This window comes from Lissotriton helveticus, chromosome 2_1, assembly GCF_964261635.1.
Source record: "Lissotriton helveticus chromosome 2_1, aLisHel1.1, whole genome shotgun sequence".
Lineage (NCBI taxonomy): Eukaryota > Metazoa > Chordata > Amphibia > Caudata > Salamandridae > Lissotriton > Lissotriton helveticus.
Window position 1 is genome coordinate 596,205,402 of NC_136059.1, and position 23,028 is coordinate 596,228,429.

General features: G+C 44.6%; 1 protein-coding gene across 2 annotated transcripts in view; it reads left to right on the plus strand.

Moving 5' to 3' along the window:
* SERF1B (small EDRK-rich factor 1B) overlaps window positions 1–20,955 on the plus strand; it is a 73,376-nt gene extending 52,421 nt beyond the window's left edge. The window contains exons 3-4 of one of the 2 annotated variants that reach the window (XR_013607057.1): window positions 18,716–18,753; window positions 20,494–20,634. Coding sequence is in view for 1 of the 2 variants with exons in the window: in XM_078675288.1 (XP_078531414.1) it covers window positions 20,494–20,566 (73 nt within the window). In the remaining variant the exon portion in view is untranslated. Of the gene's footprint in view, window positions 1–18,715; window positions 18,754–20,493 lie in introns of both variants that reach the window. The other variant, XM_078675288.1, reaches the window with a different exon arrangement.
* Window positions 20,956–23,028: the final 2,073 nt, after the last annotated feature.

Below are 23,028 nucleotides of genomic sequence, written 5' to 3' on the forward strand. Positions count from 1 at the left end.
TTTTGACCAGAGCGGGCGGCAGGTAGACAGAGATCAGATTAATATCTTATCCAGTATTATGGGTATCTTTCATAGATTCACATGCCTGAATCATTCCCCGTCGTCGGGGTGGGAGTCCCCGGTAAATAAATATAGTAATGTCACATGGACATATACTTAGTACTAGGCCAGAGGCCTCACATTAGTAGCCTATCTAGGTCCTTATGTAAAAAGGACCAAACTTTGGCCAGTAGCCAATCAGCTCCTATCACCCTCCTGACCTTCCTGGAAGGAGCCCTTGTCCCTCAGATTTTCTACCGCACGTCGTGCTGAAGGGAGTCTCCACTGAGCTCTGCTCAGGTTTTTTCCTATATCTTTGGATTCTATCCTTTTATTCTTCAAGTTTTGGTAGTGAATATGGCTAATACTCCTAAAAAAGGGCTTTTTAGACCCTGTGCCTCTTGTAGTAAAATGAGGTTACATATAGAGGACAAACATGAAGATTGCCTGTATTGCCTCTATCCTCAGCATTCTGCCAAGGAATGTAAGATTTGTCGCACTCTCCCGGTCAAGACGTTGAAGGACAGGGAAGGGCGACTGCTTCTGTGGCTCCAGAGACTAAAGAACAAAGAGCAGGTAGTCTCTTCAGGTGAGAGCGAGTGTTCCTTCAGGAGCTTCCACTCCGCTTCAAAAAGGCCTGGGCAGTCATCTCCAGATCAGTCTGTGGCGCCTCCTCACAAGAAGCCAAAGTCTGTTGAGAGTCATCCTAAGGTCAAGCCTTCTCTTCAGATGACAGAATTCAAAAAGCCTGCTATAATGTCGTCTAGCCTGCCTGTGACGTTGTCGACAGTCTCCATTTCGACATCCACGGCGTCTACTTTCTCCATGGCATCGACTTCTACCACGTCGTCGACGATGGGTAGGTCAATATCTTCTGTCATTCCTGTCATAAAATCGTCGTCTTCGCCTTTGACAGCGCTCCCGTCGACGTCTGCTTCATAATCGACGAAGGCAAAGCTTCCAGCGTCAACGAAGATCCCATCGTCGACGAAGATCCCATCGTCGACGAAGATCCCATCGTCGACGAAGACACAACCGTCGACGAAGACACAACCGTCGACGAAGATACACCCGTCGACGAGTTCCTCGTCGGCGAGGACACCGTCGTCGACGAGGTCGTCGACGCCACCGTCGACGGGCCTGTCGACGACGAGACCGTCGACGTCGCCGGTGGCATCGTCGTCGTCGAATGCTGCAGTGTCGACGCCGCCGTCGACGAGGACGTCGTCGTCGTCGACAAAAACATCAATGAAAACACCTGAAACATCAAAAATAGTAGACGCTACACCATCAACGGACACCGCGTCAAAGGATTTACTCTCCAAGGGCTCTCCCTCATTGAAGTATACATATACACACTTAAAAATGTCGTCATGTTTGGTCACACCAGAGATGACCTCACCCAGCAAGGTCCAACAGTTGTTGCCAACGCAGTTTTTAGACACAGAAGATCCAGAAGATCAGTCCATGTTTCCCATAGCATCCAGTCCCTCTCATCTCAACATCAAAATTCATGAGAGTTCGGACTGTGAAGATTTTGAGGAAATTACAATTCAGGAATCAGTTCAAGAGCATACCACTGTTCAGCCTATGGTGTGCCTTCCAGCTGCAATTGTTTCTGACCTACAATTTCTAATTTCAGATTATAAACAAAGATTTCCATCATCTGCTCCTGCCTCTGGAGTACAGGTACCACAGGAAACACCAACTCCTAAACATCGACAGCGGCCTCTCCCGCGGGATGTGCATCAGGAACAAGAGACATTTCCTCCTCAAAATTCTACGGATGAGGAAGAATATGAGGAAGAAGTGGGAATTGATGAGGCCCAGGATGAAGAAGGCGAAATACATGATGACGATGATATGGATTCTGATTATAATGCTAACCCAGATCCAATATCCCCAGACCAAGTACAGGACGATTCAACCCCTGAGGACTTAGGGAGATTCCATAATATCGTAGGAAGAGCGGCTGCAAGATTCAACATCCAAATAGCATCGGAAACGAAGGACTGTTTTCTTCATGATTTCAAAGAACCCTTCAAGAGATCAGCTCGCTCCATTCCAGTAATCGATTATATATGGGAGCAAGGACAAAAAATAATGAAAACTCCTCTCTCTCTCATTCCAGTGCCGGCTAGACTTGAAAAGAAATACAAAGCCCCAGACACTGCACCCGAATGTTTGACTGGTCAAACTAAACCTGATTCAGTTATATCTCAGGCCGCTCAGCGGAAGTCCAGCAATCCGTCAGCGACCATGACCGCTCCTCCTGATAAAGAAGGAAGAAAGCTTGATGCCATTGGCAAGAGATTTTCCTCCATGTCCGCCCTATCAATCAGGGCTGCAAATTCTCTGGCTTTACTAGGGCGCTATAATCGACAGATATGGGCAGATATAGCCCCATATCTGAGGGCGATTCCAGAAGACCAGAAAGACGAGGTTAAAAAGATTTTGCTGGAGGGTGAACGCTCTGCTTCAGAGATGATAGAGGTGGCCCTGGATATTGCTTCCACAGGGTTCCGTCAATTGGCGGGAGCAGCAGTTTTAAGGCGCCAGGGCTGGCTTAAAGCCACAGCATTCCGGCCTGAAGTGCAAGCCAAAGTCCTCGACATGCCTTTTGATGGGGAGCGCCTTTTCGGTGAACATATTGATGACATGCTGCAAGGCATTAAGAAGGATACCGAAACGGCGAAAGCCCTAGGCACTCTACAATTCAAGCAGAATTCCTTTCGAGGCTCCAGAGGTCGAGGACAACAGTCTCGTGGCAACTATCAAGGTTACAAGTCCTCTTATAATTCTTCCCAGCAGTACAAACCTCAATATCAGCAGAGGCAACAACAACAAGGACAATCCTCATATAACAAGTCGTCCTTTCGAGGAAGAGGAGGAAAGAAAGACAATAACAGACGTCAATGACTGCTTTCTCCAGCTGGCCTCCACCTCTTCTCCACAGTTCGTAGTTGGAGGAAAAATTACCAACTTCCTTCACAATTGGAAGAAAATTACTACAGATCGTTGGGTGTTGCAGTTAGTCCGCTTCGGACACACTCTAGAATTTCTCGAGCATCCTCCTCCAAATCCACCATGTCCGGCGCAACACAAAAATCTAAACATACTTCAACAGGAACTCTTGCTAATGCTTCAGAAAAAAGCAGTGGAAAGAGTTCCTCGAGAACAAAAGGGGAGAGGATTCTACTCCCGATTCTTCCTGATCAGAAAAAAGGAGAAGAAGCAGTGGAGACCGATACTGGATTTGAGAAACCTAAACCAATACCTCAAGAAGCAGTCTTTTCGTATGGTTACCCTTCAGGAGGTATTACACCTGCTCAATTCAAAAGACTATATGGTATCCTTGGACCTCCAGGATGCCTATTTTCATATCCTCATTCACAAGAGTCATGGACAATTCCTGAGGTTTACAGTGGCAGGCAGGCACTACCAGTTCAGAGTCTTACCATTCGGCCTGAAGTCAGCTCCGCGCATCTTTACAAAGTGTCTGTCTCCGGTAGCAGCATACCTTCGCCAGCATCATCATCAAGTCTTTCCCTACCTGGACGACTGGCTTGTCAAGGCTCCTACTCGAACAGGTGTGGCCAAATCTTCTACCGCCTGCCTTCGTCTCTTCGAGAACTTAGGCCTAACGCTCAACCAGGAAAAGTCAAATCTACGTCCATCACAACGTCTCATTTTCCTAGGAGCGACATTGGATACACAACAGGAGAAAGCCTTCCCTTCCAGGGAAGTCGGGTCAAGCTGAGAAACCTGGCCGTATAAATTCAGACCAAAAAGAGAGTCAGGGTTCGACTATTCAAGTCGTTGCTAGGAATGATGTCTTCCAACATATTTCTCATTCCGCATTGTCGTCTCCACATGCGACCTCTACAGGAAGCTTTAACAAATCAGTGGATCCAAAGTACAGGATCTTTCGACGACTGGGTCAAGATCACTCAGGTCATGAAAAAGGCTCTGAGATGGTGGCTTCTGGGCGACAACTTGAACAAAGGCCTTCCTTTTTTACTCCCAGTCTCCCCTTATGTCATAACCACGGACGCATCACTGGAAGGATGGGGAGCGTTCCTTCAGGAATTGCAAGTACAAGGTCAGTGGTCAGTGGCAGAAAAACGACTCCACATCAATTTGCTAGAGTTACGAGCAGTACGCTTAGCTCTTCGGGCATTTCTACCCCGAATCAGGAGCTTCCCAGTGCTTGTGAGGACGGACAACACCACCACAATGCACTACCTAAACAAACAGGGAGGTACTCGATCCAAGACGTTGTCTCGCTAATCTCAGCAAATTCGGAGGTGGCTACTCCAGCACAACATTTCTCTGCGGGCAGAGTATGTCCCAGGAGTAGACCACATCCTGGCAGACTCGCTAAGCAGACAGCGCTCAATTTGCCACGAGTGGGAGCTCGACCAGAAGACGCTCGACTCAGTGTTCTCCCGTTGGGGCAAGCCTCACCTGGATCTCTTTGCGACGGAAATGAATGCGAAATGCCAAAGTTACGCAAGCTGGCTTCCCCAGAAAAGATCCCTAGGGAATGCTTTTTCGATGACATGGTGCGAGACCTTTGCTTACGCCTTTCCACCGTTTCCCCTAATCCCAAGGGTTCTCCGGAAATTGAAAGCAGAGAGTTGTACCATGATCCTGATAGCCCCAGCGTGGCCACGCCAGCACTGGTATACAGAACTACACCTGCTATCGCTGGAACCTCCAATTCTATTCAGGACATGCCCACATCTCCTTACAATGAACCAGGGACAAGTCCAACATCCGGATCCACCATCTCTCAAATTATCGGCTTGGCTCCTGAGTTCAGAGAGTTCCAGAACCTAGATCTTCCACAAGAATGCAGAGTCGTTCTAGCCCGGGCCCGGGCTGAAAGTACTAATAAGACATATTCCCTCAAGTGGAAAAGGTTCTGTTTGTGGTGTAGGGCTCAGAAATTGCATCCGTTCACTTCTACTCCAGCACAAATTCTGCCCTATTTGCTCCACCTAGCCAATTCAGGGCTGGCACACGCTTCAATAAAAGTCCATCTGGCGGCCATCTCCAGGTTTAGACGTTCTTCGTGTGGCGCTTCTCTATGGACCAACAGACTGGTCAAGCAGTTTCTGAAGGGATTATTCAGAACTTTCCCTCCAGTACGAGAGTCACCACCTACATGGCAACTAAACGTGGTACTAGCTCAACTAATGAAACACCCGTTCGAGCCAATTCACAAAACAGATCTTAAATATTTGTCATGGAAAACGGCTCTACTACTGGCGCTCACGTCAGCAAGGAGAGTGAGTGAACTGCAGGCTTTTTCTGTGCAAGACCCTTTTATCCAGTTTAAGAATGACAGGGTCATTTTAAGGACTAATCCAAAATTTATACCAAAGGTTCCGTCCTCTTTCCATCTCAATGAACCTATTGTCCTGAGATCTTTCTTCCCAAATCCATCATCTGCGGCTGAAAGATCTCTGCACTCATTGGACCTCAAGCGATGTCTCAAATTCTACATACACAGGACTGAGCAATTTCGGAAGTCTAACCAATTGTTTGTTGCATTTAGCAGGCCTAGGAAAGGCCTAGCATTGACAAAACAGAGCATTTCCAGATGGATTTCAGGCGGGCCATCCTCTGCCTTCAAAGATTCGAGCACATTCCACTAGAGCGGTAGCCACCTCCATGGCGCTCTTTGCTGGGGTACCCATTGTCGACATCTGCAGAGCGGCGACATGGAAGACGCCGCATACGTTCACCAAGCACTACTGCTTGGATTCTGAACTTATGAAGGATGCAGCAGTAGGACAGGCTGTCCTACGTCATCTATTTCATTCGAGTTGAGCCTTCTTCCTATCATCCCACCTTCCAGGCAATTTACCGCACATTTCTTATCAGGTTGTGAGTATCATGTAAACTGTGTAACAACTTATAAGTTTATTATGTCTTTCAAGATGTATGTGAGAAATGTGCTCATTATTGCTTGCTATTCTGATTCAGGCATGTGAATCTATGAAAGATACCCATAATACTGGATAAGAAATGCGTTACTTACCTGTAACAGCAGTTATCCAGTATTGGTATCTTTCATAGATTCACATGCAACCCACCCGCCTCCCCTGGAAGGGCTCACCTAAGTCTTCTCAGTAGGTACTACTTGGCACGGTGCTTACGAAAATCTGAGGGACAAGGGCTCCTTCCAGGAAGGTCAGGAGGGTGATAGGAGCTGATTGGCTACTGGCCAAAGTTTGGTCCTTTTTACATAAGGACCTAGATAGGCTACTAATGTGAGGCCTCTGGCCTAGTACTAAGTATATGTCCATGTGACATTACTATATTTATTTACCGGGGACTCCCACCCCGACGACGGGGAATGATTCAGGCATGTGAATCTATGAAAGATACCAATACTGGATAACTGCTGTTACAGGTAAGTAACGCATTTCTTTCCCATCACAGTGGCCTCCAGCCCCGCAAAGCGGCCCACCATGTCTGTCCATGTCTTGTGTATAATGAGTGGTATGGTCTTTTTTACTAATATAGCTATACCCCTGGAACCCGTAGTATAATCTGCATGCGCCAGTAGTGTATCCCCGCCTAGTAAGGGCCTTGGATTTGCGACCCACCAGATGGGTTTCTTGCAGCAAGACCACATCAGGTGAATGCCTCTGCAGGTATTGTTGTACTATGCCCCTCTTGATCTTGTCCCCCATCCCATTCACATTCCAGGACAGCACGGCCAAATGTCGTTTACTATCCTGCCCCATGTCTGTGTGTCACCCCTCGTTCCCTCCGTCGGATTATGTCTGTAGGAGAATGTGTAAGCTTGTACATCTAGTAGTTGACGTTCAACAATCAATATAGCCGTTTTACGTTTTGGATGCATGAAAACCAATAACTGAATAATTAAGTCTTCTTCCTTAAATTCACTCAATCGTTTCAGCTTAGCATCCAAGTCATCAATAAACCTAGTAACCATTAAACAGCCCTCCTGCCCGTGGATTCAAAACTACCCACCCTCAAACTTGGCAGAGTGCTTCTCTCCCTCCCCAAGATGCTAAAGATAACCGGGGTAGAGCAGCTTCCTTTCCCGGCGAGTCAAATCATAAGAACTGGAAGTATAGCCATCCACTTTTTATGGCGTCCCTCCCAAAACACATCAAAGCGATTAGTCAGTTCACATCACAACTTTGGGAACCCTTTGTCAACAAATCACACAGTAAGAAGTATTACCCCCATCCCCTCCGGTTCCACTACTTGCGCTTAATCATTCGTCCCAACGTGGGTTGTCCAATTCCTGCTGCCCATGTCCATTAGTCCTGTTCTTCAAGGTGGCTAGAGTTTTCTGTTTGGACACTGCGGACCGTCTCTACTGGGGCTTCTCTCCGTTGGCGCGGCCCGCCCTGCCGATCTCTCCTCTGATTTCCCACCGTGGTCCAGCCCTCCATCCATTCCCAGACTGCTTCCGGGGAATCAAAAAACCAGGACTTCTCGTCAGATTCGACCCTCAGACATGCAGGAAACAGCATCGCATATTTGATCTCCCTGTCCCTTAGTTCCTTCTTCACCGTTTGGTAGCTTCGTCTTTGAGCTTGAACCTTGGCCCTGAAATCAGGATAGAGGGCTACCTCGTAGTTCTCTATTTTCAAAGGGGGGTTCGAGTGTGCCGTCTGCAGGATAATGTCTCTATCGCAGTAGTTAAACACCTGCGCAATAATGGGCCTTGGGGGCGCTCCAGGTCTCGGTCTACCCCCACCCCTCCCCCCGGCACCCTATGAGCCCTGTCAGCACCTCGAATAGGTACGGCCATTCTGGATAGCGTCTGGGGCTTGAGGTGTTTCGTGATAAGGTCCTCCACATATAGGTCCGCTGCCGGCCCCTCTGCCCTTTCTGGAACTCCTAAAATTGGAATGTTATTACGGCGAGCGTGACCTTCATAATCATAGAGTTGTTGCCACATTCTCTCCTGCTTCCTCTGTAGGTCAAGCATCTGAGTTTGTAATTCTGAGGTGTCTGTTTGCAGGGCAGTAGTGACAATCTTCAGTTCTTTAATCTTCTCATCCATCTTGCGGAAGTCGGCCCGGAGAAGCGAGACCTCCACATTAACTGAATCCACTGACGTTCGTACTCCACTGATAGCTACCATGACATCATGGAGGGTAGGCTCCAGGGTCTGTGCAGAGGTCGCTGCGTCATTTTCTTTTTCGGACCTTGGGGAGTCTTCTTTATCTCCAGACTGTGACCACCCAAATTTTGCTAATTGTTTCTGGAGATTCCCCCTGAGGCCCTTTCCGCCAGTCGCCATGGTGGCACGTCGGCAGCAATCCCGCCCGACGGGGCACTCTAAGAGATCAAGGACAAACTCGACCGTCACCCTGCAGCCTCCTCAATGTCTCTCCTGTCAAAGAATGGGCGTGACTCCCCTCTCCCAAAACAATTATTAGGAATCTGTTCAGTGTGTCCGGCCACCGTAAGCAGCCCCCGCTCCAGGAACCCCTCCGATGCACAACCGCAGTCCCAAATGATAGCCGTGAGCTCAATCCCAGCCAACACCTAGGGGAGCTCACCAAAGTTCTCGTTGTCGTCCACTCCCTCCTGGTCACCTTCAGTCCCCACCTATCACCTCAATTTTCAAGCCGGAGGGTCGTGATTCACCAAAGTTCTCGTTGTCGTCCACTCCCTCCTGGTCACCTTCAGTCCCCACCTATCACCTCAATTTTCAAGCCGGAGGGTCGTGATTCACACTTGTGGCTGCCACACCACGAGGCAGATAGCGTAGTTCATCACCGTTCGCCGCAGGCACTTCAAGCTTCATCCGGGCCAGCAGCAGTATGTGCCAGGGCCCGGGACGGGGGGAGGGTCATCACCGACACACCAGAGCATTGAGCCACCGTCACACTCAATTGTCCCCATGATGCCAATCCAGAAGCAGGGTCCCTTACTCCCCTAGGCCTCCAACCGGACGGACCACTCTCACCACGTCGCAGTCTGGGTCTCCACAATCCGACAACTTGCTGCGTTTTCATCCGGGTGCCCGACCGAGCCACAGCCCACACAGGTGGCAGTATTCAGTCTCGTTTATGACTGAGCCCCGTTATTTCAGGATCAATGCTCAGGGGCACTCAGGTGGCCTCCAAGGCCGCGGCAGCCCCCGCCAAGGCCCCAAAACCGGGACCTTGCATAGGCCCTTAGGCACACGATCTCCCAGCAGGGTATGCCCGCAATCTTCTCGACTCCTGCCCTGCAGCCGCCGGCACCAGCACTCACTTATGTGGGGGTCAGTACAGCTCCCAAGGTCCGCTTGGCTTAGTCCTGCAACTTGGGCCTGTCGGCACAGTTCCGCCTCGCGACCGGGCCCCAAGCGGAGACACCGTCTGGGCCTCTGCAGCGCTAGTCTCTTGGTCCGGGTATTCCCCGCCCAGCCGCAGTAGCAATAGGCGATGGCGGGTGCCTCTTACTGCCCGCAATTACCTCTACAGGCGTAGGCCGTCGCCCGGATCCTCTCCAGACACCGCTACATGCGCGGCAGCCTCCGTCCTCGTCTAGGCCCCAAAGCCGGGGCCTCACGTCATCGTACCAGGCATCCAATTTCGCAGCCGAACGTGCCCGCAGTAGTTTCTGGCCACCAACAGCACGTAGCCACTCTAGTCGCGGCACTTCAGCTTGGCGGTCTCAGCTTCCGGCACCCCACAGGACCCCTGAGCATTCCCATCGTCACAAGGGAGCCGCCATCATCGCTGCGATCGGGAAGTCGATAACTACTCTGTCCCCGCTTAAGCACCGTCACTACCACTGAAAATGCTCCCAGAGGGGGTCCCTGGGATGCACCTCTACGGTTTCAGGCTGATTTCACATCTGGATGGCTGCGGATAGCACAGGATCGTCGCCAGGAAGGTAGGAGCTCCTTTAGGCTGCGGCCATTGCGGTTGGCTGCTAGCCACGCCCCCCCCCTCTTTTTTTTATTTATTTATTTATTTATTTATTTATTTTGCAGTGTTTAAGGAGAACTGTTAACTTGTTTCACTGCCAAAACATAATTGTGCAGTTCATCAGGCCTAAATTATTACTAATCACACCTACTATACTCGCAGACTTTCTATTTTGTAGGCATCCAGACTGGATGGTTGATTTATTCTTACTTCTTGTAATATAATCTGACATCAAGCTACCCATGCACCTGTCTAAAGAATCAACTTGTGACCTGGGGAAAAGACGTAACCCATATCTAACTACTGTCTTCGTGTGTGTCGTTTTTTTTTTAAAAATTTTTTTACTCCGGTGCTCTCAATGACATCTGAAGTTATTGCATATTTTAGGTGGCAACTAAATGTGCAAGCAGTAACCACTTGCACAGGACAATAGACCTGGTAAATGGATCCCACACATTTCTGGAAAGGACCTTGGTTAATCTAGGTTTTTGCACAGTCTGGTAGGCTTTTTTGGAATGTAGCTTGGAAGCAACATGATGGTTAGAATCCTTCCTAGAGAATAGATCACACTGTCAATCTGAGCACTTAAGGATGCTGCTCTTTTCCGTTATTGACCATAAGCACCACCCACATAGTGATCTGGAGCTCTCTCACTGGTTGTCAAGAGATTATAATATTCTTGGGGTAGTGGGGCCCTAAAGGATATTCACAAATGTGTACTATCATTGTATGACAGTAGTCCTCTTCTTATTGTGTTCTTTATTGTTCTTTTGTTCAGTTGTACAATTATTTTGTCTTGGCTAACATGTGGTTTGTTGCACAGAAAGGAAACTTGTCCAGCGACTTCCTCGGGGCTAAGGAGTGTAAAACACATAAAAGACCCACTGTAATGTGGTGTATTTTATATGTATATATTACCTAAGCCCATATTTGTGACTAGTGTTTCTTTGAATCTCTGCAGTCACAGAAAGTGTTCAATTATTGGAAACCTAAGCACATTGATTCTAATTACATATGAGTTCTATGTATTCAGGTAGACATTTCTTCTGACACTGGTCTTGTCATTACTCTCTTTAATGAATAGGAATTTATGATTGAAGATTATAGGTATTGTATGTCTACGGTATTCAACACTTTCTCATGTTTTTTTGGTTAATGGTGTAGATATATAACCAACATTATATTGAATCTTATGGGCGAAACGATATAAAATGTGTTCATATGACATTTTAAGATCAGATTTCCACATTTCGAGATGATAGATGTTAATGTGTAATTACATAGAACCCACATGTTATTAGAATCCATGGCATTTTGCATTTCTGTGCGACGAAACACGTGTTGGTTAAGGTCAAAGAATTGTACAACTAAACAAAACAACAATAAAGAACGCAATAAGAAGAGGACTACTGTCATACAATGATTGCTATTCGACATTGGTGTGTGCTGGGGAAAAGTTGTGGTTGTGAAGATAGCCTGCCTTTCCATTCCCCTGGCTTTGTAAGGTGACATAATTACACCGTGAAGAAGTCCTATTCGTCAGTGAATGGTATACAAAAGCAGTCTGTTGGCTCATTTGATGATGGAATTGCTGCATCCAAGAGTCCAAAGCCCAAAGGGATAGCAGGAGAGTTCCTTGGGTGGCACTGGTCAGAAATCTGTGTCGATGATCATGTGCCCACCCCTAGAGCTCCGACTGATCACAAAGATTTTCGCTTGTAGCTGTAATTACTCTTATGAATCTGATTTTATATAATGCAAATTCTTCATTTCTTTCTTCAATTAATCGCCTATTGGTACTGTCTGAGGCATGCCCGAGAGCTGCACTGATGTCAGCGAAGCGAGGGTTGTGGTGATGGAAGGTGGGTGTTGGGAGAGGGTCACTAGATGCATGGTGTAGACAACAAACCGACCCTTCATGTGACTGTATGCCATCAACACTATTCTCATGCACCAATAATTAGTCAAAGCATTAACTTCTAATGTAAAACATGAGATGGAAAGACATACTCATCTGGTTGCTGAATTCCGAAGTGTGAAGAAAACCTGGTATCAGTCCTGGCTTCCCCACTTGATGAAATTGTGTGATCCTAGGCAATTGGTTAATTTTACTTTGCCTTATTTTTCTTTATTACCACATATGAGAGCCCCTTAAAACATACAAGTTCAGGAAGAGTGCTATACAAAATCTTCTCTTGTGCTTTATTTAACAAATTATCATGTTCCAATTATATAACAACCAAGACTACCCACAAGTTGCACCTGACAAATGACCTACCTCTTGGTTCATTAATGGCATTGTTTTCAGAATGAGGGTGGCATGAATGTTTCCAAGATCATGTTTAAAGCCCATCACTGCTAATAAATCCCCTTTCAGTGCACTAATATAATCTGATCTTCTCATGTAAAACACTCATGCAAGTTAATAAAATACACTTTTTTGAAGCTTGCAGAGAGTTTATCATGTTTTTAAATGTTTCATGCAATAGGTTTTTAAAACTAAAGCTGTAAACACCAGTTCCTATGTGCATCCAATAAGACTAGTGTTTACTTACAATTTCATTTATCTTCCTTCGCAAATCTTCATTTTTTTTTTGTTTATTTTTCTTGATTTTAGAAATTTCCTCACTGTTAAACATAGGTTTCATGTATAAAACCGCTTGAGAGTTTTCCTCCCTTTGCGCCTCTATTACATTTCATTAGCAAGAATGTCTTTAGTTTATTTCCTTTTTTTTCCCCTCCCTTTTTAGGTTTCGCCTGGGGCCGGAGCTCCTAGCTCCGCCCAGGAGAAATCTTATGTTCCTACAGTGTGGGGCTTAGTCCCGCCTCTGCTTCCATTGGCTAGCTCCATAAATGGAGGCTAGCCATTGGAACAGAGATCTGTCAGTCATGGCCGGACCAGATTCGTTGGCGTTCCCGAGATTTTTTCGCTCTCCACCCACTTCTGATCGTCATCGCGGCGGTGGGTGTGTTATATTTTTTTTTTCGAGTCGGCCTGTTTTCTTCTTTTTAGAAGTGTCTGTTGCTGGAGTTGGCTGCAAGATTTAAGTTCCCACGAAGCGATCAGGTAAGGAGCGTTTTCTTTATAAATGTGTTTTCCCTTTGTATGTTTACGTATTTTGACGTTTTCGCTGTTATATCGTCTCCGTGTTTGTTTTCCGTCTTTGCGTGTTTTGTTGCTGTCGTCTCACGCCCTCCCCCCACCCACCTGCACAGCGCAGTCACCACCTGTGCAGCGGTGCTGTGTCCGAAGCCATGCCAGCGCGCTCCCAGGAGAGCCTCTCCGCCGCCGCTGGGACGATGGATCTACCACCCTTGCAGCAACAGCCCCCGCCGGGTGCACCACTGGGGCGCGGGGCAGTGCCCTCCGAGGGGACCCCGTCCCTGCCCGCAGCCTCCGAGGACCCAGAGCTGCTGAACATGCCGGACCGCTGCTCAGGGAGCAGGAGGGAGGGAGGGGGGGGGGACAGGAGGACGCGGATGTAGCCGTCCGGTGCTTTCTGTGGCCCAGCCTGGTCTGCCTGGACTGCGGAACTCCGTGGTGCCAGCCTTGCACTCTGTATCCTCCGGCTCCGATTTCTCAAGACCACTTTGATGGGCCGCGAATTGTTATCTTCCTGAATCCCGCAGTGACTGCACCCTGCTCAGACTCCTAGGGTTGGGGTTGTGACGTGGCCCCTGACCCCCGGCAGAGCCTCCTTGTTTACCTATGTCTTCCTTAAATGTTTTGATATATCAAAATGTGTAGCCTCCATAAGTAAGTATGTACATTTAGTGTGATGTGTCGCCAGGCATGTTCTAATATTAGCTGTGTCTTTTATGTAGCGTCTGGTACACTGGTACATTTGATTGCACCCGTGTGTCATTTACATATTTTCATCCCTCTCGCTTTCTTACCCTTTTCCTTCTCACCCTCTTTGTCACCCCTCTCTTTCTCACTCTTTCTCAACTCCCTTTGGCTCGCAAACTTAGCACCTCACTGGCTTTCACTTTTTGCATGGTCGTCTCTCGTTCAAACTCCTCTCTTACCACCTTTCTGTCACTCGCTCTCCTCTCACACTTGCTCATCATGACTTTCCATCTTTCTTTCATATCTGTCATTCCCCGATTTCTTCTGCCTCACATCCACTGCACTTATGAACTTTTCCCACTCATAGTTATCTTCTCGCTTTGTTCGCTATCCATATTCTATTCCATTCTCTCTACTAAAGCACAAACATTACTTTTTGATAAACAAATGCAAAGATTACGTTTTGGAAAATGGAAACTGTAGACAGGGTTATAAATAAATGAAGTTGATGTCTCAGCAAACACATTTTTTTTAAACCCAGTGTTGTTCAAAAGAGCATTCTGCATTGTACGTAGCCACTCAATGGTCTTAGTTTCTCAGGCAACAGAATATCTCCTCAAGTCTACGCAATGTAAGGAAGAGTTACTGAAGCTTAAGCCGGTTTGATCCATTTACTTGGCTTAAGTGGCTCGCAAAATATTTTCGCATTATGTCTGTGATCTTGCAGAAATTCCTGGAATCTTTGAGAGCCAATTGTTAGTGATCTGCCTCGGACCTCGTCTTTATGCTGCCACAGGGGCGGGGGGGGACACATAGACAGTATCGGAGGGGCCGTCTGCTTCTGGGATGCTGGTCAGGGGGGAGAGTGGACCTTCCATTTCCGGCACGGTGTGTTCTGGCGCTGGTTGTTCGTGTATCCATCTGTCTCTTTCCCTGTACTTTTCTGTTGCCCGTGCCTGCCTGCTAGTGAGAGTCTGTGTGGTGTGTCCTTTCTGTGTTTGCTTTTCTGTCTGCGTCTGTCTGTGCGTGTGTGGTTCTGTCTGTGTGGGTGCATGTGGCTCTGTGTGTTGCTCTGTGTGGGTGCAAATGCAATAGGTCTCGCATTTGCAAGAGATTAAGCTATTGGCATTGTAAATGACAATGCCATTTATTTATTTATTTTCAAAACCAACACATAAATAAAAATGTTGTCATTTACAATGCCAATAGCTCAAACTTTTCCAAAGGCGAAACCATTGCATTGTAAATGCTTGTTCTTCTTTTCTGATCACTCATACCCAATTTTTTACCCTATTTGGGACTGCACCACACCCATGCTTGCTCGATATTTCTTATTCCTAGATGTTATCGCTCACATCTCGGAGTACACACTGTTCCCTCTTCAATATTTTTGCTTTTCATTGTATACTATTCTCCCTTTTTTTTTGTCTCCCACATCCCAATGTATTGGTCACCTACTCATCTTCCATCCGATTGACGAGTGAACATTCTGTGTTATTATTGACAAGCCATCCCTTATTCAATCACATCAGTATCTTTCCTCAGCGTCTATCGCCCCACAATGGACACTTCCTACTTCTTTCATATCCATCACACCTTTCACTCAGTTCTTCCCTCACAAGCTAGTCACTCCTTACCTTTTGAAAAAGCCATTCTGTAGCTTCCTCAAATTGATCTCCCTGTATGTACCATACACCTCCCCTTAAATACTCATGCAATCAGGATGGTTGGCACTACCTGTGCCTAAGTCGAGTCCCAGTTTGTCAAGTATTCTATTGTGGGTGGCATCTTAGAAGGGCTAACCAGTGCATTTGTATTCTATTTTATAACTAGAATTGTGCATTCTAATTAATTCCCTCTTTCACACAGTCGTATTACTTCTGACATGTCTAGCATACCATGTACATGTTGAGTACGTCAGTAGGGCATCCTTTAATTCCAAATAATTTGTATTTTACTAGTGCCGCACCTAGGTGTTATTTATGTCATCATTGTCTTCAAAATATTCTAATATCAATAATTGTTCCAAAGGACTGTCTTGTATTAAAAGTAACTTATCACTCCAATCGTAATGCCTTGGTGTCAATTATTCGTTCTCAAATCTTAGTTTTTCAAGCATGTAATTCGGACGCCATCTTAAGTAATCAATCTATCTGTATGTAGTATGCGATGTACCGCACAATTACTTGTTTTAATGCTAGACTGCCTCTACAAAATGTTTCATATTGGGCATCATTGCTTTGGAATTCTTTTCTTTACCTTTTTGTTACATTTTAGTTAATCTATGTATAGTAGTATAATTCATATTCATGTTGATTCTAACCCTATCAGTCACCCTAGATCTACATCCTATACTCCCTCACATGTTACATAGCCTTAGTTTTACTAAATGGTTGACAAATCATCTGTCTCCCTGCATGAAGTCAGACACCCTTTTAAAGTGACCAATCTATCCATATTAAATAAGCGATGTGCTGCAAAATTACTTATTAAAGTCCAATTACCAAGATGGCGCAAGACTGGTGTTTACTGCATTGTCAAAGGATAACGAAGATGTATCAAAAAGGCAAAGATATTGTACAACAATGATACCCAATAGTAAAAATTGAGGCATTCTAGGATTAAAACAAGTAATTGTGCTGGGCAAAGTGCATAATATATTAGGATGGATTGATTAATTAAGATTGTGTCCGGCTTGGAAATCTAAGATTTGGGAACGAATCATTGACACCAAGGCATTACGATTGGATTGATAATTTACTTTTATTACAAGACTATCCTTTGGAACAATTGTTGATATTAGAATATTTTAAAGACAATGATTACATAAGTAACACCTAGGTGCCCACAATAGAACACTTGACAAGCCGGGACTCTGTTTAGGCACAGGTGAAGCCAACCATCCTGATTGGGTGAGTATTTAAGGGGAGGTGTACGGCATGTACTGGGAGATCGATTCAAGGACGTTACTGAATGTGTGCCGAATGGCTTTTTCAAAGGAAAGGAGAGAGAAGCTTGCGAGGGAAGAACTCTGTGTAAGGTGTTCTAAGTTTGAAAGAAGTTGGAAGGGCCCATTCTGGGGAGAAAGACGCCAAGGAAAGCTACTGATGTGATGCAGTGGTAATAAGGGACATTTGTCAATAAGAACACAGAATGTTCACTCGTCAAAGTGCATGGAGGACGAGTAGGTGAGCAATACGCTAGGAAGTGGGAGACTAATAAAAAAAAGGAGGGGGAGAGTAGTATAAAATGAAAAGCAAAAATATTGATAATGGAACATAGTTTGTACTCCAAGATGTGAGCCAGCGTGTGGATGACGTCTAGGATTAAGAAGCATTGAGTAGACCTGGGTGTTGTGCAGTCCTGAACGAAAGGAACAAAAATAAAAGGATGAAAAAGAAGTAATCTAAATAAAATCTTCCTATTGAAATAGAGAAGTAAAGGAAAACTCTTAACTTTTTATACATGAAACCCATGTTTTTTGACAGAGAGAGAATTTCTAAATTCATCAAGGAAAATAAACCGAGACAATTAAGATTTGCGAAGGAAGATAAATTAAATTGTAAGTAAAACACTAGTCTTATTGGATGCACATTTGAATTGGTTACGAAGGGGAAGAAGTTATTAGATAACTGGTTCATGCTTTGTAGAATGCACTCAGTAGCTGCAATCACTCTTAACACTAAGGTGCTTTAGAAATAAATATAGAAAGCATTTTTTTAAGGCAAAGTCATGGTTTATCAGGCTGGTTATTCTCTGATTGGGTTACACGTATGTGGATAAATACATTCTAAAGAATAAAAATGTTGTTATATAAATAACAAAAAAGGAGAAAAACTAAAATACTTAAATGTAACACTGACCAATGTTTAACAAATGTGTATTGTTGTGTATATCAAAATAATTTTTAGGCCCGATGAAGTCCTTTTATGGGATGAAACGCGTTGGCTGGGTCTGTCACAGTAATGTTGGTAAACTGGATGTATAATAAAAACTTTACATGAAAAAATACCAACGTTTGGCGATTAATTGAAGAAAGAAATGAAAAGACTTTGCATTATATAAATTGAATATCATAAGAGGAATTACGGCTACAAGCGAAATAAAAATCTGAAATGTTCAATGTTCAGGGTTACAGTGTTGCAATCCTACTAATGAATATAATTCAGCATCCAAGAGTGCATTAGATCTCTTCTCGGCTCCTTGGTGTCTTGTATTTTTACACTGGTGAGCTCACTTAAGTTTGTTAAGCCATTGGCTTCCAAATGAAAGTTGTGTATAAAGCTCGTCGAAAAGCAAACCCACTTTTCTAGGATGGCTGATGGCACACCTACCAATGGATATTTGACTCTGCAAATCAGTATCTCTGTAGCAGATATTTGTTCTAAAGATAACTTGTTGATTTACACCGGTCTGTTACTATTTAGACCCAGAGTGTCCAACATAGTTCTTCAAGATTCATTTATATGCATTCTCTTTTGTGTAGCTAGAGACTATGAAATTAGTGAGTATTCGTAACTGAAAAAGCTAACCATAGTTCTCAAGCTAGTATATCCTTCCCAGTTCAGTTCATATCGGATTGCTGGCGGCGCCTTGCATGAAAAGCCTAGAAGGTTCAGCACTGTGAGCCAAACTAATATAAGCTTACATAGAAATAAAAGTTTAATGTGCAAACATCCTTTATCTCTGGATACTGTGGTTTTAAAGTGGTTTCTTAAGCTGTACTTTTTTTTAAGTAGATTAGGAAAAATGGTTAAACAAAAAGGGGGGGTGAGGTATTACACGGTCTCACACTGCTATATGGAATTATTTAAAGGTTATGAATCTGAAGACGAGATACTTACTACAGAGCTATTAGTAACTTTCCTTTGTAGGTGCACTTAACCTATTTGCATATGAGGGTATTGCACAGTTGGGCTATGATTATGATTTTATTTTTGTAACACCAACTTTGTCTCATCAGGTGATTGCGTACATTATACATGATGAAAACAGCCAAAGGTATTTGCAACATATTTATACACAATGCATCATATGTTCATACATTTAAAGTATTGCCAAAGCTATTCTTATCCCCCTTTTTTAACGTGTCTCAACTGCAAAGCCATAGCTCACATTGCAATCAAATTTAATGTTAATGTTTCACGTATCTCCTTGTTGTGAAATGTAGTTTCTATAGAGGCCTTATGTCAACTGAAAGCCATCTGTTTTTTTATGTTTTTTACTTCGATGTAGAAATGGTATCCGCGTGTCTTTACTAGAGTTTCTAATTTTATAATAAAGATAAAGATGCTTCAGTCCTAATAAGATGTTTTTGTTTTTTTTACATTTGTAAGCATTGATTAACTCTGCCTGCCCACGAAATCACTAAACTCTTTCAATTACCCAGCTTTTTTTTAATGTTAAAACAAAAAACTTTGAAGCACTGGATATATTGAAAAAGTGGCTTTGCTTTCTGGGATGACTCGAGCAGTCCACATCTTTGAACTCTGTAGTCCGATTCATGAGTGTGCGTTTGCCATTTAAATTTTACTGGGCCGACTGTTTCACATCTGTGGGCTTTTGATCATTGTTTATTGGGATGCCTATTTCTACAGATACTTTTGGATACATATCTAGGGAAGTATGGCTGTAGGTTATAGCTTGGAGGTGTTTCATGGCCGGTGGGTGCAGAAAAGATGTAGCGTTAGACCATTTCCTCCCTTGGCGCCTGACAAAACTAAATGATTTAGAGCTTTGTGCTGCATCCAGATGTTGTGGCGGTCTACTCTAATGCAGCCCTGTTTTCTCACATTCTTTACCCTACTAATACTACATACAGGCTAGTTTGGATTGTAGTAATATTGGTGGCAACTGGATTGACCAGGCTGGCTTGCACCATGCGCTTAATGGGGCATGTGCGAGGTGACCTTGAAGGCATGTGTGGTAGCTGCAGATAGCCAATGGCTGAAGCCTCATGCTGATATTGTTAGTTACTAGCTGGTCAGAACTGTGCTGTCATAACTGCAGCAGGCTGCCAGTCTTTGATGTAGCAGCAATAATCACCAGAATGCTGCCCCCAAAGTTCTAAGCATGTGTACAGCCTCTTCCCTCGAGGTGTCTTCTCTGAAGATCTATAGCAAAGTATCCAAGATATAAATCGAGGAGTACAAAGTAGAATAAATAATATAGCCTCCTCCCTACCCACTCCGTATTAAAACATTGGGAGAGTTGTAAGGGTTCAAGATGCTGTGCTGTATGCCAAGTGAAGTGCAACTGCTCATTTTTCAATGTCCTGTCTTTAACCGTAAACTGAAACACCAGTAAGTTGGCTTAAACACACATCTACTGGGATTTTGAATAATTTCTATTACAGATTTCAAAGCCTTTGGATGGTTTAGGGCGAGATGTCCGTGTCTACGTATGTTTTTCACAATATAATCTTAGTACAGTCAGGTAGTGCTACTGTGGAAATTAAATTAAGATAAACTAATATACGTTGAACAGTATTTTAAAAGGATAAAATACCACATATATTATACATAATTTTAGTGCATGTTTCATTTGATACATTTTTTGTTTTTTAAATCTCACTCTAGGATTAATTTGATTTTATTGAATAGTATTGAAAAAGCAAAAACATTCAGCCAGAAGTGCTCTATAAATATCACATTTTAATATTGAGGCCTTTAGTTATACAGTGCCTAATAGATACAAATGTTGTTCATGTGAGGTTACTAATTTTGTTTATTTTGTCAACAGGGATTCGGAAATAATGCAACAAAAGCAGAAGGCAGCCAATGAAAAGAAATCGATGCAGGCCGCTGCAAAATAATGCCTATTTGTGTGTAGACAGGTTAAAAAGACTCCATAAGCTACATGTGGCGGAGTCTAAATAAAGGCACAAGTTAGCAAAACTATAGGTATTGGTTTTCATCCCCCTGTTGCTAATTATTCTTGGTTTAACCTTTTTGGTTACACATTTTCTAGATCTTTTTTTAAGAATGCACATCTAACCTGCAATAGGAAAGCAGTATTGCTCTAAGAAAGCCTTACAGTTGATTGTTAATGACTGCTTGAAGGATTTAGTGAATTGATTTTTGCATCTTTCAATATTTGTACATCTTAACAAGGTATTTCTTTGTTTTTAAAAACTCATTCCATTGTAACAAATGTTAATTGTAAATGTCATGAATTTATTTTAAAATAAAAGTTTACTTGGGAGTCGGTCTTCTTTGCATTGTCTAAAAGAATGCATGTAGGAAAGTTGCTTCCATGTTATGTATTTTGGATGTTGTCAATTTGTGCTTTATGTACACATTTCTGTTAAATCTGGCCTTTTAGTTTGTAATGGTAATCCTTGTCTTGATCTACTTGCATTTATATTTATTAGCCATTTAGCCATTTGATCACTTATCAGTAGTGCTGCTTTCTGGAGGTAAATATCCCCACACGGTCCTGGATAGGCTTGCTGGCATGCCCTGTCTGGTTTTTAGGTTTTGCCTCGCGATCCGCTGCACAGCAGCGTTCGCGCAGGTGAAATCTAATGTTAGACCAGTACTGGCTTTGGTCCCGCCTTCTCTTCCATTGGCTAGCTCCATGAATGGAGGCTAGCCATTGGAAGAGAGATCTGTCCGTCATTGCCGGAGCAGATTCGTGGGCGTTCCCGCGATTTTTACTCATCCCGCCCCTTTGCGATCGTCATGCGGCGGTGGGCGGTGTTTTTTTATTTTTATTTTATTTTTTTTTATTTTTTTATGCTTTGTTTTCGCCATTTCGGAAGTGTCCTTTGCAGGGGTGGGTTGCGCGATGTCCCGCTGTCCATTCCCGCCCCCCTCCCGCTGTCCGTGTGCCCGTCATGTTCTTTCACTCACCCATTTAAAGCACTAGTGCCACTGCCAACTAATTATAGCTGCGCGCTTGAAACCATAAAACAAATAAAATGTTCTCTGCAGCAGTTCATCGGGTCGCTGAGTTACCGCATTGTTAACCGCATAATTAAAACAATTAATGGCCAAGAAAGAGAGCAGAAACACCGGTGGAATGGAAGCTGGCCGTGGGTAGCGGTGTTACGCGTAGCAAGGGTGAGCCGGGCCCTAATCCAAGCAAGAAAAGTACCCGCCCCCATCTCACTGTCTCCTAGTTTCATAGTAAGACAACACCAGCAGCTGATTGGGGTATATTGGGCCCCTGACACCCATGGCCCTAGGTGCCATTGCGCCTGCTGCACTGTTGCTAGCTACGCCCCCGAGCGTGGGAAAGTTTCAGACCCCCAAGGGCTGGCTGGGTAGGAAGACGCCGGCGTTAGTACCCCGCGGAGTCCGGTTCGCCAGGGTTGCACTGTGTTGACAGCAGGCAGGCTCGTGCACCGAGTATGGAGTCCCAGTTATGGCTGCGCAGTGTCTGCAGGGATCGCTCCACATACTAATCGCCAGAATGTGAGGATTAACCGGGGGCGTCGAACAACGGAGGGTGACCCATGCAGCCGGAAGCCCCCGGGCAGCCAAGGATTAAAGGGTAACGAGCGATTCTCATTTCCTGTCTCTTAATCTTTGCTTCGGATTTAGCAGCGTCATAAAATGCCTGTAAGTGCTGGTGGAGTCCCACAGCGAGAATGCACTTGAGGTTGTAACTCTTAACATACCTCAGAGGGACGATCGCCTACTGCTGAGATTTGTGAGGCCTGAAGAACTGCCTCGGGCTTTCAACCTTCCTAGGTTGATTAAAATCACCCTTCCAACGTTGATAAAAACATTGGCTTAACTACAGTTACTCCATGTCACTCAAGACGTATTTTCGATTCGGAGGCTCTATATGTGACATTGTTACCAGTGGTATTGTTGCTTTGCATGGTAGCGCAGTACTGAAGGTGACCGTTTACTTTTCAGCACACAGTGAGTTTACTGCTGCTGTTTACATACTCTGATCTTTCTGTCGGGTTTTACAGCACTGTGTTGCCTTGAGCGCTGCGAATGTCTTCGGGTGGCATGTTGGCACTACATGAAATACTTATCACAAGGACGTTTCTTGGAACATAAATATTGACAGGACTGCATAACGCAATACCCTGGCATATGATGTCTTTACAACAGCACTAGTGTCTCTAACAACGTGACACTGTTAACGCATTCCCATGGTCCCCTCCGAATACAAAGTGCCAGCGATGTACTATATGTTACTCTAGCCACGACAGATCCCCGGCTTGCTTTCCCCATAACGAGTCTGCTTTTCAGTTGATTTGTTGGGGAACATATAAAATATGTCATAACTGCGGGTTAGGGACCAATCTGCTGAATT